Source organism: Montipora foliosa, unplaced genomic scaffold (assembly GCF_036669935.1).
Source record: "Montipora foliosa isolate CH-2021 unplaced genomic scaffold, ASM3666993v2 scaffold_423, whole genome shotgun sequence".
In the NCBI taxonomy this organism is placed as follows: domain Eukaryota; kingdom Metazoa; phylum Cnidaria; class Anthozoa; order Scleractinia; family Acroporidae; genus Montipora; species Montipora foliosa.
The window spans coordinates 40001-55000 of NW_027179727.1; the positions used below are offsets into that span (position 1 = coordinate 40001).

Genomic DNA, 15000 nt, shown 5'->3' on the forward strand with positions numbered 1-15000 from the left:
ACCACGTCTCCCATACATTCAGCCAGAAAGACGTACTCTTTACTGTATTTGGGTTTTTGAAAAAATTTTTTAGCTCTTCAATCGTTGTTTCGCTCGCAAAACCAAATCGTTGTTTGCTGAAAACTCCGGCCATTTTCCTCCGCGTCTTATCTTAAAATTTCCGCCAATATGTTGCTATAGAAACAGCTCTAATCTGATTGGTTCTTGTTGGTTTCTTTTGTGTGTTTAGCCAATCAGAAAGCCTTTGTAATTTGCACTCGTGTTACAAGTTTGCACTCGTGTTACACATTTTGCACTCGTGTTACAGAAGAGCTGCACTCCTTTCTCAGCCAATCAGAATTGAGTAATTTTTTCGTGTATATTATTATAGCCATTAAACCATTGCAGTGCAGCTACAGCCGTCTTGCCCAGTCATTACTGGCGCCAACCGTTATTAATTTTGATATCACTTTTAAAGGATCAGGAAGGTACTTAAATTCTTCATCAGTATCTCTTAAATCACACAACAGTATATTTGTCCCTGGTGCACAAGGTAGGTACAAGTATGTTGTAGTATGTTGGGTAAAAATCACCTTGCGCTTTTTAGGCATACATGTATGCTGGATCCTGAACGGGCAGATAACTTCTGCTAGGTTCCATTGACCTTATTAACTTAAATACGTAGATGGTGATAGTGCGGATGACAATAAACGATTATTGGATGAGGTTCAGCATGATATCATGAATTATCAAAACCGAGGTCTGTGTTATCTGCCGAAGCCGAAGGCTGAGGCAGATAACATAGACACGAGGTTTTGATAGTTCATGATATCATGCGAAAACCGAATTCAATAATTGTTTTATTATACATATTTTAAACAATAGGCGAAAGAAGACATTCATCTGTTAAAAAATGCAATGAGGAGAACACTCCAAGGGGCTTAGTAACCAGGCAGACGTTGAACTTGACATGATAAATGCAATATCTGCAGCAGATATTGCATTTATCATGTCAAGTTCACAAGCTATTGTGAATTGATTGAATGCTCTCGACCAATCAGATTTTTCATAGTGAGTCTGATGTATAATAATAATAATTACGACGTTATTATAACCGCAGTTTTTAAACTATTGTGATTCCTTATATTTTTGAAAGGCTTGGACAATTTTCTTCAAAACCCCAAAATATAAACATCGTTATTGGTATTCTGTATGCTTCAATTTGATTTAAAAACCTTCCAATAAATCATTATCCTTAACCTACATTTGGATTTTAATAGAAGTATGTTCTTGAGCTTTCATAACTTTTAATGGTTTTTTATGTTGTGCATACAGTGTAAAGTACTTCCTTATTTATTTTGCTAGATAATGGGTTTGCTGTGCCAGTTGCCCCACCAAGCTCACCAGACCCACGGCTAGCATTGTTCTCATTTACACATTTTACTAGACTAGTAGTTCTTGGATTGTTGTGATCATTGCCTTCTTGGCATTTTTTCAGTTTTTTGGTGATTTATAATAATATTATTAATTTTCCAATTCTTATTGATAAGTAATTTGAAATAACTCAAACTGGTAATATCAGCAAAAGCACCTCTGAATGGTTTTGCCCTAAAAACACTGTCAGAGGTCAGACAATGCTTCTTGGCAAAGATCAGTAATTTTGCAGCCCAATGATAGTTAAACCTGCCCTTTACATGCACAGAAACCTGGGGAGACTGGTAGTGGGAACAAAAAGAAAGCGGGCAAATTGATTTGACTTGAGCTGACTGGATTTGTAGCATCTCAAAAACTGCACCAGTGCTGCATGCAAATCATTAAATGGAAATGTACGGGTTTTGTCTCAAAATCAAAGCAGGGCGTTCTTGTTTATAGGTTGTTAGCTTTGTAGCAGCTTATAATTGTTACAAATAAGACAAGCACAGTGTGTGTATGCTGGCGAGATTCTGGTACTTCGAATTCAGACGTTTTTCTGGGCATAAGTTACAATCCTTGTTTTTCACATGTTGATGCCTTTTCGTTGACGTTTAAGTACATAAACACCGTCAATTTTGAACTCCTCTTTATAATCCTCGGTAAATTGGGCTGCCCTCAGAAGTTTATAAGAATCATAAAGAAACTGTTTTCTGACGTTCATGCCAGGGTGATTGCTGATGAAGAACTAACCCGGGCCTTCGAATATAACTGTGTCGTCAAACAGGGATACAAACTAGCACCGACCCTTTTCGGTATCAATGCTACGGTTCTACACTGGCTCGCTTTCAAGAAAGTCAAACACACTTGTAACATCCAGATAAGATTCCGTTATGATGGCGAGCTTTTTGATCTTCGCAGATTTAAGGCGAAAACAAAAGTCCTCACTGAATTTATCAGGGAAGTACAATATGCTGATGATATTGCCGTATTCAGTGACACACCAGAAGGCCTACAATCGTTACTAACTTCCTATAACCAACTTGCTAAACGAATGGGGATGCGTATCAACACAACGAAGACGGAGACCATGCATGTGTATTGTTGATGCTGCTGATTTCTTTGTAGATGGCACGAAATTGGCTAATGTCACTCGCTTCAGGTACCTAAAGGTAGCTACGTGACTAGTGATTGCTCAATGAACTCACATCTCATAGGCAGTGTCATGTGTCGGCTACGGAAAAAGAGTTTTCGACTCTCATGACCTTACTGTTCCAACTAAAGTTGCTGTATACAACCAGTACTTAGTGCCGCTTGTAGTGTATGGTAGTGAAACATGGACTGTGTGCCAACATCAAGTCAGAGAGCTTCGTACTTTACAGCAGCGCCATCTGCGTATCATTCTTAACATTAAATGGGACGATTTCGTTAGAAACGAAGAAGTCCTCAGGCGCGCTAATGTAGAAGATATTGAGATAAGGTTAGTTAGAAGTCGTCTTCGCTGGTTGGGCCATCTTTGTCGCATGGGTGATGACAGACCTGCCAAACAACTGCCTTACTCTGAACTGGTAAATGGATCACACCCAGTCGGCCGTCTTCAACTTCGCTTTAAGGACACTTTGAAAACAACCCTAAAATGGGGCAACGTGTGGGTCGTGTAGCAGCATTCCGCGCATGACAGAGGAAAGTTGAGAACTATTACGGAAAGTGTCCCCAGATCATACTGAATTAAAAGGGTTGCGGCCTATCAAAGACAGATGGAAGCCCGTAGAGAAATCAACTCTGGAAGAGAACTGTAATATTATAATTGTTTTGCGGGTCTCGGCGTGTAATAAATAATAATAATATATTTGGCTACTATCTATGGTTCAGGCATTATTCTCCTTTAATAGTTCTTTTTATAACTATTGCAGGTATGACTGGTATCAAAATGACAAGATTGTAACAATATCAGTATACACCAAGAAAAAGGTTTGATGATAATGAGTATTTATCGTTACAGTAATATTGTTTTGTCTTGGTCAAATTACAAATATAATTTGTAATCTGGCCATTCGCTGTCATCACCATTTTGAGCCTATATAGTTGTTCAGTAAAACTGAAGCATTTAAATACTTAATTTTTAAAGGATATTTACTTGTCCATTTGTGTACCTGTGAAACTAATCATGGAAATTTGACCTTTTAATTTTTTCTTACTGTTTGCAAAAATGTTGACCAGACTGTTATTTTATGGATTGTCATAGTCTCAGGGATTCTTAAACAATTGTTGTCTTGCAGGATCTAAGACTAGAAGATATCATCTTAGAATTGATAGATGGGAAAGACTTCAATGCAATTTTCATTTTAGGAATAAAAAGCTTTCAAATTCATATAGGTATGACAATTACATAATATTAATTCATACAATAGAAAGACTATATACATGTGTAAACACCCGAAATTCTAGGCATTTTGTGTAACATCACACTACGCAGGCAGGCATTAGACAAAGTGGGAGCACAGCTGGCACAGTGGTGAGATCACTCGCTTCCCACCAATATGGGCCAGGTTCAATTCCAAGACTTAGCATCATAATGTGGGTCCAGTTTGTAGGTTCTCTTGTTGGGTGGTCTGCTCTGAGAGGTTTTCCTGCAGGTACTGCGATTCTCCCCTCTCCTCAGAAACCGATGTTTGATTTGATTTGCGTTAAATTGAGTTGATTTCAATTACATTGTCCCCAATTAGTACCCTGGCACTAGAATAATAGAGCGCCAAGGGAATCCAGTGCGTATTCCTATAGCAGCAATAGAACCAATTTCGTGGGCGTTGAAGTTGAGCTATGCTTAAGCCGAGATCGACCAGGAGCGAGTCATCGATGAGCTTAGTAGATGTGAAGTCCCGTGGAGTTTCAGCCCACCAGCCGCTCCATGATTTGGGGGAGGATGGGAGTCTCTGGTCAAGTCCACAAAGTGTGCAATGAAGGTGATCCTTTGGGATGTGCTTACTGTTGATGAAGTCTTTCTAACCGTAGTCAGTGAAGTCGAGTCACTTTAAAATTCTTGTCCGCTCGTGTATGGAGGTAGCAGTGCATCCCCAACCCATCTCAGTGCTCTAACACCAAACCACTACCTGCATGGACGTGCTAGTGATAATATCGCACGAGGCGTGTTCGTCCAGCGAGACATGTCGCTTCGACGTCGATAGCGCCACAGTCAATTCCTAGTTGATCAATTTTGGCGCCGCTGAAGGAGAGAGTACGTCCTTCAATTGGTTGAACGTAGTAAGTGGCGTAGCATACAACGCAACCTTTGCTGCGGAGATCTCGTCCTTGTCGTAGGTAATAATGCACCTAGAGGACAGTGACGTCTACGAGTCGCGGCCCCTGTTGCTAGTGCGGACGTCCTCATCCATTCCGCGGAAGTCCTCACAAAGTTAAGAACATGTGTCCGTCCCGTTGGAAAGCTGGCCTTACTGGAGGCGCATCATGAAGAAAATGGGTAACGTTTTCCCCCGGTTCACGTCATGGGCGAGGATGTTTTGGGCATTTTTTCTTAAAGCTATTGGCATATTTAGAGTCTCTTGTTCATTCCTTATAAAGTTTTGTTTGACAATCGCGCGAGAATTAAGACCTGCAGCATGTAAGGACTGGACACCAGTTAATTTGAATTAGGCAATGATGTGAAAACGGGAGGATGGCGTGGACAAAAAGACGTAGATTTTTTTCAAGCTATTCAGTCGCCGGAATATTTAGTTGAAGCTATTTTAGGTCGTTTCTATTAAAGCAGAGAAGTTATCATTACATTGTTGTCTCCATTACATTGTTTGGTTTAAGCCCAGAAGTTGCCATTACAACTTAAATAAAGTTCATCATCATTATCACAGAAAGTGTATGCCAAAATGGCACCACAGTTCCTGACCTGTGTGGAAAAACTGAAAGCAAAGGAATAACAATATTGTAATCGTGTTGTAAGAGTGGAACTGGCTATTTTTGGAACTGGATATTGAACTCTATTTTATGTAAAATTATTATATAATTATTTTCTTTTCTTGGTCTTTTTTGTGAGGGTAATAATGTATTTGCATTTGAAACCATTGATCAACACTTTTTGTTAACGGAAATGAGAAGAAATACTGTATGTGTTTTCCCAATTATTACACCTTCCTGTGAAATTTCATTAGCAGATACCAATAAACTAATTTGCATTCACTTTCAACAAACATTTATATACGCGACTACAAAACTAGTTTCGTCCACAAGATCTCGACATTTGGTTGCCATATTTGTTTTGCATATGAAACTACTTCATGTAACAATGCATGAAAACACGTAACGAAATAATAAAACACTTGACAATTGTTAAATGAATGTAACAATTGCTAAGTGTTAACTATGGTATCATATGTTTTGTTTTATTATTTCGTTACGTGTTTTCATGCATTGTTACATGAAGTAGTTTCATATGCAAAACAAATATGACGACTAACTGAAGAGATCTTGTGAACGAAACTAGTTTTGTAGTCGCTTATATAAATGTGTGTTGAAAGTGAATGCAAATTAGGCTACTTTCTAGTCATATATACTATTACACCTTTATGTTTGCTGTATCGGTTAGACAGCAAAACTATCCCTCTCAGGACCAACACTTTACTGGGAAATCATATTTATCTTTCTCTTATGCAACTAATGCTTTTTTTAAATCAAATATTTGTTGTTGCAGTACTCAGCAATGTCGTTACTTGTCAACAAGGTGTGTGCAATGAAAAGGATGCTATAAATATCATTATTATAGGGTTGTATTTACTGTAAACCATTGGAAGTGAACTTTTTTTACTGTTTTGATTATTCCAATAAATTGTGGTCAATGTTTCTGGAATAAAGGGTGCTGCATGTAGCAAGCAAAAGGTCGAGGCAACAAGTGCGGTTGACTGCAATACAGTGAACGAGGCTGTCGTATTTTTGACCAATTTTATCTTGAAATGACTTATTAGTGAAAGAACAACTCTTGCAATAAACAAGTTTTTTTATCGGATATGGTTTTTGTGATGTGTGGAATTATCAAAGTGAAGTCAGTAATTACTGGAATTGAGCAAGGCTGATTTCCTTTTTTTCTGGGACCTTGTGGACAAGAAAAAACAACAAAGTAGTGATGCAGTACCCTTGGCCAATTATGCAGGGTGTACATAACCTTTAGGCCCCAGTTGTTCAAAAGGTGGATAACGCTATTCACCGGATAAATCACTATCCATTGAATAGCGCAATTGATTTCGCTATTACTTGTCTACTGGATAGTGATTTATCCGATGGATAGGCTAAGCATTATCCATCGTTTGAACAACTGCGGCCAGATCTTCAAGAATCAGTAGGTTTTGCGCAATTCCAGAAGTAACTGTACGTTCTTTGGTATACGAAATCAGATTAGAAGATCTGAGTACAATGTGTATTTTGCACTACGTTATCCGTTGTCATAAATGTGTCAGCAAGAGGTTAATTAGTTGTTGAAATGATTTTTTGTTTTGTTCGGTGGTTGGAACATTGATGAACATCAATGTTTCCTTCATTGCACAGAGTACCCAGGCATGGGGTGGTTACACAGGACACCAAAGTCTTACAGAAGTTTCCAGCCCTTTGATACTTGTTCAAAGTTAGGCAACGACATGCTGGGTTTGTTCTTAATTAGCGCTAATCATGTTAATATTTTCGCTGTTTCTACAGTGCGCATATCTGGAGCCACTGGAAAAGCGGACGTTCTTTTAACGAAAGAAACCTCCGGAGTGAAATGGACAGACTTGGGACAGGGGTTACTTGGCAATAATTCACTCAAGTTGCATAAAGATAGAGGTAGGGTGTTTTTAAAGATATTGATCACAATCTATGGAAAACCAGACCAGGGATAGATCTAGGGTTTTAGAGCCTTTAGCCAATAGATTGAGCCATTTTGAAATTCTTTTAGCCACTGACCAATAGCCGAGCGTCTTTACTGTTATGTGCCGTCACGGCAAACTTATGATATGTGCTCGTTTGATGTATTCCTATAGCATCGATGCAGTAGTCACAAAATAAAGTGTTTCTGTTCGAGTCATGACAAAGCCAGGGAAATTCCTTAAACCATTCCCGCTTCAGCTTCCGTTTTACCGGAGCTGTCTTACTGTCCTTGTTACTTCCTTGGACTTGACTGGTTTCCGAGTCGGTTGGTTTCGAATCAGACGAGTCGGGAGACTTTCCCGACTCGGCTGGTTTAATAAAGGCCAGAAGTTTTGGCTGCTTTGCACTGTTTGCGGCCATGCGGTTTAATGAAAATTTCGCAAACTGTCGTAAAACAACGGGCATCCAATACAATAAAACAGCAACACTGATTGGCTGGCTTTAGTACATGACTATGGAGTGAATCAACTAATACACCAATGAAATGATTTGTCTTAACACCATAGTCGACTATCTGTTTGTATACATTCAAACAGGAAGCGAAATAACTCGAACCGTCTGCTTACAGTCAGTAAGGTTTGAACTCTTAATTTATTACTTTTCGCCAAAAATGTTAGTCAAATTACATTTTTATTCGCAGTATTGGAGGACTAGTAGTCATATGCCTTCTCCACCGCTCCCCTCTTACAATGTTGATTTGAAATCCGGAAACATTCTGAAAAGCTGCAGTTGGTGTGAACATTTCTTTAGGTTGGGGGAAGGGGACACTTGAAAGGCCGCCATGAGAAGAATTTAAATAAAAGAGAAGCTTTACTTCAAATTGACGTGGTTTTTGCGTGCATTGTTGAAGGTATCCCAAGAATATTTCGTCACGATGTACCCAGCAAAGCAGGCGCTCAACAAGAGAAATCATGAGAATTAAAATTTTCAGAAAACTTGCGCACGTGAGGTCGTTTTAGCAGTTTGGGACTTTGTTTCAAGGAAACCGCGTGTGGTGAACCGTGATTTCTTGTTTGTAATGTTTATTAATACATGTATGTTTATTCTTTTTCCTTTTTGTTGAACAGAGTCAAGATTGTGGGATTGCAGAGTGGTTTCAGTAGAAGCCGTTACGCACAACTGTAAGCTGTTTTGTTGTGAACTGCCTGATGGGATTGTTATGAGAGTTCCAATTGGACACCATATACACTTACATAGGGATGTTGAAGGTTAGTAGAAATGGACGAAGTCTATTTGGCGGTGTAATACATGTAACTTATCATGACATATTTCCCTAGTCGATCGCTCAACGTGACAGCGCAAGGAACAGTGCTATGTCCAGGAAGATCGCTTATTAGCTAAAGAAAAACGTTATTTTGAGTAGTATTAGTAGTAGCAGATAACTAAATTATGTCGGACATAGTATGTTTATTTATATCCCCGCTTGAGATTCATTAAACAACTGAAATATTGTTCTCCAAAAGAACACGTATTCCGGAAACGGAATGGCTATAAAAATTGCGGTTTACCAATGTATTTCCCAAAATTCTCGTTTGCATGTTAAGATTTTTATCATTGCAGTTATCACCAGCCAAGAGAAAATGAGGGGACAGAGACGGAGGCTCAGGGCGTTGGCCGGGATATGTCATGTCCACAAAAGTTATTTTTAGACGAGCGGAAGTCTTTGTTCTAGGGGAAGTCTGTCTTCCGATACGCCCGCATGCAGTCCTGCCTCGCTCTTAGGTTCTTAGTGAAAAGAGAAAATGACGGCGCACGTGGAAGGCTGATGAATATTTATTTTCTTTCAAGCATCGGACCGAGGTAGGCCAGCATGCGGACGTCTCGGAAGACTTCCGCTCGTCTAAAAATAACTTTCGTGGACATGACATATCCCAAGGGCTGGACCGGGAGCCTCCCTCTCTGTCCCCTCATTTTTTCTTGCACCAACACATAAGAAGTAGGTGAAAAGTTTAGCTTGAGCGAGTTACATGTATGAATCCATGACGTCGGCGATATCGGTGCAGCACAGTCCCAGCCCTACCGATTGAGCTATTAAGCCAACTCGGAGCTAGTTTGTGAGTTGTAATAAACCCGTGGAGGATGTAGACATTAAGAGACTTCATCGATGTATTTCCTATATATTCCTTCTTCAAAGTTCCCCATTATTTCTACATAAAATTAACAGAGATTACTCAACGTGATTCAAAGACATGTAAGGGTGAATGACTGGGAAACCTGAAACAAACCTTAAAGTCACATGCCATTGCTACTTTAAGATGATAACAGATTACTTATTTTTCTCTGTCAGGCATGAAGATAAGCCGACCTTATACTGTCGTTCTACCTTCACTAAGATTCAGTCTGGATGAAAGAGAACACGATGGCCGGCGCTTTTATCTGATGATCAAGATCTACCCTGATGGAACTCTTACACCCACCTTATCTGCAATAGACGTAGGTTAGTTTAGTACAGTTGTTTTCTGCAAGGCCATATGTAGGGCGTTTTTTTGAAGCAGGCGTTCCGTGGTCAGATTGGCATTCTCATATACTGCTTTAATGATTTTTAATGATTGAATCTGTATCATATTTGAAAGAGGTCTTTGCTGTTTCACGTGATCAGCTGTCTGTTTCTCGAAAAAGAATTTGGCTCAATAGTTAAATCATAATACAGAGCTGATGTATCAAAGGAGACGATCCTGTGCTAATTTCTGTTTTGCCTTTATTTAGCACTTTTGACTTCATAGACCAATTCGGCTAACTCAATGTTGTACCCAATTCAGATCCTTTGGGAATAAAACGTTTTGTTCCAAATATTTCCATATGAATGCTACATTATCATGCAAATGCAACATACAAAGATCCTTAACCCCGAGAGATTTGAATTGGGTACAACATTGCGTTCGCCGAATTGGTCTATTACAATGTAAGCTGTTTTGTGCGCCGGCGTAAAAGTACTTTTCGTTTTTCCCAGTGATTCTTGACAAAAGACACGCGGGTAAAATAATTTATCTGTATTTTGCAGGGGACATTCTTCAAATAAGCGATTATTCTGGAGATTTTAAGGAATCCCGGCTTATTGAAGCGAGGGACATAATTCTCATTGCTGGAGAAAGAGGTTTGTAGGCAAGCAATTCAGCCTTAAGAGAGAGTAAACAAAATGATACAGCCAATTTAATTACTGTATGCTTATTCGATCAGGTTGAAAAAGGTGGGTGGTCGTTCGATGGATTAATCAATCCACCGTCAATTGATTTAACCACTCATTCACCATCGTTCTACGTCAGTCAATCAGTCAGCCGGCCAGTCAAGCCTGGTTTTATTAGCGACTCAAGCACAAGAGCGCTTAAAGCTAATCAATTAATTAGTCCGCCAGCTGCAGTCGAACTTGTGGTCCAGGAACATCTTTGGAACTGAGGCTTAAGGGCTGATTTGCGATGCAAGCATGAGCAAGAGCAACACGCAAACCGTGCAGCATTTTCATCATGGGTATCTTATGTTTGAGTGAAGCCGCGCTTGACCACAAATTTATACGCCTGTGTATGTTGCTTGTGAATGCGCTTGTGCAGTGGGTATAAACCAAAGAACAACCGATTAGGCAACATCCAGTTGCAGGCATAGTGTGGCATAAACATTGATATCAGCAGCAGTTGAGTTACGCTCTTAGGATCTTACTCTTGACACAAAGAAAGTCTTTGTATTTACATTATATTGTTGAAGGAAATCTATGGGGGAAGAAAGACTCCTCGACAATCCTGCTGTTTCAATTCTCTAGTTGGCGTTCTCGGGTCGATCTTACGGCTGTCGCTCAACTATTCTTGCTCCGATACTATTTGTGAGATATACAGTCCTTTTTATTTGTTTTTAGTCTGACTGATCAATTAAGTGCCAATCACACGTCAAAATGACGCCTGCCAGACGCACTACGCCTGCGCTTGATTACATTAACATATTTTTTCACAACAAAGAAAATCGTTTCTTTCGACAGAATTATACAGGTTTGGCATCATTAGATAAGCACGATCGGAGAATGGCAAGTAGCAAAAATTACAAAAAATGGGTTGCAATATCTAGAATCAAGTTACACGGTAAATTTACAGATAAAATGACAATTTATGATTGTTACATAACAGAACTTAAACAATATACAAGAGAAGGAAAGGGCGAGCATAAGCCCTGCCTTTGCCACGAATTTATCTGGCATACGTGTTCCAGGAAGATCAGAACAATAATTACGATTATGGGTGCTATTTTTAATTGCTTTGAAATATTAGAATATAGATTAAAAAACACTTGTTGAGAACTCAAAAGAGACCGCTGTTGTCATGAATCCGATCTGGAACTGCGAGAGCAAGTCAAAAAGGGAAGAGGAGAAATGAAAATAAGTTGGTTCCATAAATATAGTAAAAGAGCTCGCTTGGATAAAAACACCACTGAGTGAAACACAAATAACCGTTAGTGGTACCAAAAACCAATTTAAAACATTTCTAATGAAAAACTTAGTTTGCCTAGCGTACCAAACCCCTTTCTCGAACACCTGTTCCAAACCAAATTCATGACCTTATGAGAAGACACATTCTGATTGCAACTACCAAAGAACAAACAGAGCCTTGTTAGGAGCTAGTTTCTTCTGAAGGCCTGGGCAAACGCTCGCAACATTTCAACGCAACATCTTGCAGCATTGTTGGGCACAACATGTTGCTTTCGTTTGGCCACCCTGTTGCGATATGTTGCGTGCGTTTGGCCAGTCCATTCAACATATGTCGCAACATCATGCAAAAGTGTTGCAAGATGTTGCGTCGAAATGTTGCAAGCGTTTGGCCAGGCCTTAAGAGTCAATTAGCAATGTTGCTTTAAAACTGGCAGGAAAAGTGAAATGAAAACACTAACCTATTCAAAAGAACGTAACACTAATAGGACCACAACTTGTGAGGCGAAGCAATTTGCTTAAATGATTTTATCTGTAATCGTCGTTATCCAGCAAGGCATTTAGAATTCAATGAAATAATCGTAGCCACATTTTTTATCGTTTAACAATGTGTATGTATGTACATAGAGGGCCAGAGTTAATCCTGGAACTTCCATATAAAAAGGAAGGGGGTGCTTGTCGTACTTTTAGGGGTTAAAAAAGCGGTTTTGGTACCTCTTAGGGTGTTCAGTCTCAAAAGGTCCTCAGCGGGAGCTTTAGCGGTACTCTTTAGGGTATTGAGCCGAAAAATTATGACAGGAGACATTTGTCCAATTAAAACCGGCCATGAATTGGTACTGAAACTTGGTCATTTTTCTACGATTCATTTGAAATTTTGTTAGGGATGACAGAAGTGTGTGAACTAAATCAAGCTAAATTATTGCTTTTACGTGGCTTTGACCCAAAAATTATGACAGTAGTGAGTACTCCCTTCAGCTGAAATCATTTCTTTCAAAAAATTCTTTCCAGGATTGACACAAATGATAAGACTTGTTCGGCGTGCAGTATTGGAAAGCTCATCGACAGAAACGTAAGCAATTGCATGAAATTTATTTCCTTTCTCGTTTAACGTTTCAAAAACTTGAAACTAAGTTCGCCTTGATTATATCATTGTATATTAACATTGTTCTTCCAGGTCAGTAAAGCTCTTGTTTGCTAACAATCAGGAGAAAGATATTCTATGGAAACAGCAGTTAAATGAAATGGTTGAAACGGCAAGTCAAAGGTGAGACTCCTCTACTTTTAACCACATAAATGGTGGTAAAACAAAAAAGAAAAGTTCAAACAACTGTCTGAAATTTTAAGCCGTTTAAATGTTTCCGACGAAAATGCCCTGGAGACCTGAATTTACTCCAACCTAGAGAGATTTCTTAGAGATACTCTATGCTCTATCCTGACGCAAAGAGGATATGAAGTCAAGGGGACAGTGCTTTGGAATATGGCTGGCTGTATATTAGCCAATCTCATACAACCTGAGAGATGTAAATGTTCTTGGCAATGAAGTAGCTTATTTCTCAACTAACCATTGCTTCAATCTTTAGCGCGCGAACATAGAGTTGTGATGTAAGCAGAAATATTGTAGTGCTCGAGAGAAGCGGAAGTAGCCAAGAGCCACTGTAACCTAACTTCTTGAGTTGTACCAATTGCCACATCATTCTATATATGCACAGCTAACAGCATGAGCCCATTGTTTTCTATGATTATTGAGATTACTTAAAATGTTGTAAAAGGTGTTTTTAGCTCTTGACTACATGAATATATATATATTTTTTTTCCTCAGATTTCAAGTCTATTACACAGTGTCCCAACCCACTCCCGAGTGGGATGGTTATGAAGGCCGTGTTTCTTTGGAAATGCTGTTAGAAATTTTACCCCCTCCCCCTAGTGCCGGCCACGAACGCAAATTGTTGATTTGTATATGTGGTCCTGATCCCTTTACCCATCACATCGTAAGGTGAGAGAACATCATTTACGAGTTTTCCATGATAATGACAATAATTACTTCTGAATCATTAATACGTTGAACTTCTATGGCCCAGTGCTCTATTACAGTTCGAATCGGGGAGACGGCAAATCAAGGCAAGTTATAGGAAATTTAGTAGTTAAGGAGTTGATAAAGAGAGGATATTACATGGTGGTGAGAAGAATAACATAAATTTAATGTTTGAATGGCAGGAACAAGATACTGTTCTTGCCACTAGAACAAGCTACCGTTTTTTTATATTTTTTATTATATGGACAATAAATATACATGGTAGGATTGAAAAGCAGGCCTTAATGCAAATACTGGGTATAAATACAAACCAAAAAAGGCGGAAATCGTGACGTCGTTGCGAAATATGACTACTTATGTTACATAGGAAAAATACGCCACTCGGTTCCCGGATGTAGTGGTCGTATTGATTCTACGAGTATTTAGTTCCCGGTAAAACACTCGTCCATATAATAAGGTTAAATGAACCACTGCGAGAAAGCTTTTGTTAGCATTCTTCCGTTGTTTCATTTACCGTTATCACTTGTCCTTGCTTCACTCCCAGCCAACGCAGCACCACAGTTTCTTCAGAACGCAACTTATTCATTCTTCCAGTCAAAGTAAAGCAGATAGAACCAAATGTTATTTTTTTTTTGAAAAGATAGGAAAACAACAGGGCTCGCAGAAAGATGCCTTAGAGCAGAGTACAGAATCAACGAAGTCCACCCACATAAGTTGTCGAGGCCAGAAGTCGATCCCGAGAACGCATTTTGAAATGAATGAATTTGGGGGAAGGGAGGAGTCAAGGGAATTACTGAAAACTGCAAACAAAAATGACATGTAAAACCACAATAGATATCGTTAGAGTCCGCAAATTTTAGCAGAGCGTATTTAGTTTAAAGCGACCAAATCTGGAAAGTGTTAAAGCGGTATTACCGAAAGCGGAAAGCAAAGAGAAATCGCAAATCTTGATAGCAAATCCTTTCATCCACAGGTCTTAGGCGCTTTTTTTTTTCAAAAAAGCGACCCAAGTAATGGGCAATTTCTTTCATCTGAGTTTGTTAGTGACACAATAATTTCTTCTCGTATTGACCATCACTCAAATATTTACGAGGGCGCGCTTTGAAATGGAACCAGTGGTTGTTGAAAGGGAACAATTTCTCTTGCGTCCAACAATAAACTTGGTGTTCTTTTTATTTTCAGCACGCTTAAAGATCTTAGTTATGCAGAAAACATGATCCATGCATTTCTGGGTTGATCACTGGTTTACCTCAAGGAAGGGTTGTAATAG

The 15000-nt window shown here is 39.2% G+C and overlaps 1 protein-coding gene across 1 annotated transcript in view; it reads left to right on the forward strand.

Annotated features, from left to right (window-relative positions):
• Nucleotides 1-2483: 2483 nt before the first annotated feature.
• Nucleotides 2484-15000, forward strand: part of LOC137988601 (cytochrome b5 reductase 4-like) — a 12595-nt gene continuing 78 nt past the window's right edge. Inside the window, exons 1-13 of the mRNA XM_068834589.1 lie at nucleotides 2484-2561; nucleotides 2607-2869; nucleotides 3282-3360; nucleotides 3669-3765; nucleotides 6089-6118; nucleotides 7084-7209; nucleotides 8361-8501; nucleotides 9581-9730; nucleotides 10295-10387; nucleotides 12707-12767; nucleotides 12873-12962; nucleotides 13518-13691; nucleotides 14913-15000. The exon at nucleotides 14913-15000 is cut by the window's right edge and continues 78 nt beyond it. Coding sequence (XP_068690690.1) covers nucleotides 2484-2561; nucleotides 2607-2869; nucleotides 3282-3360; nucleotides 3669-3765; nucleotides 6089-6118; nucleotides 7084-7209; nucleotides 8361-8501; nucleotides 9581-9730; nucleotides 10295-10387; nucleotides 12707-12767; nucleotides 12873-12962; nucleotides 13518-13691; nucleotides 14913-14967 — 1437 coding nt within the window. The 3' untranslated portion in view covers nucleotides 14968-15000. The remainder of the gene's footprint in view (nucleotides 2562-2606; nucleotides 2870-3281; nucleotides 3361-3668; nucleotides 3766-6088; nucleotides 6119-7083; nucleotides 7210-8360; nucleotides 8502-9580; nucleotides 9731-10294; nucleotides 10388-12706; nucleotides 12768-12872; nucleotides 12963-13517; nucleotides 13692-14912) is intronic.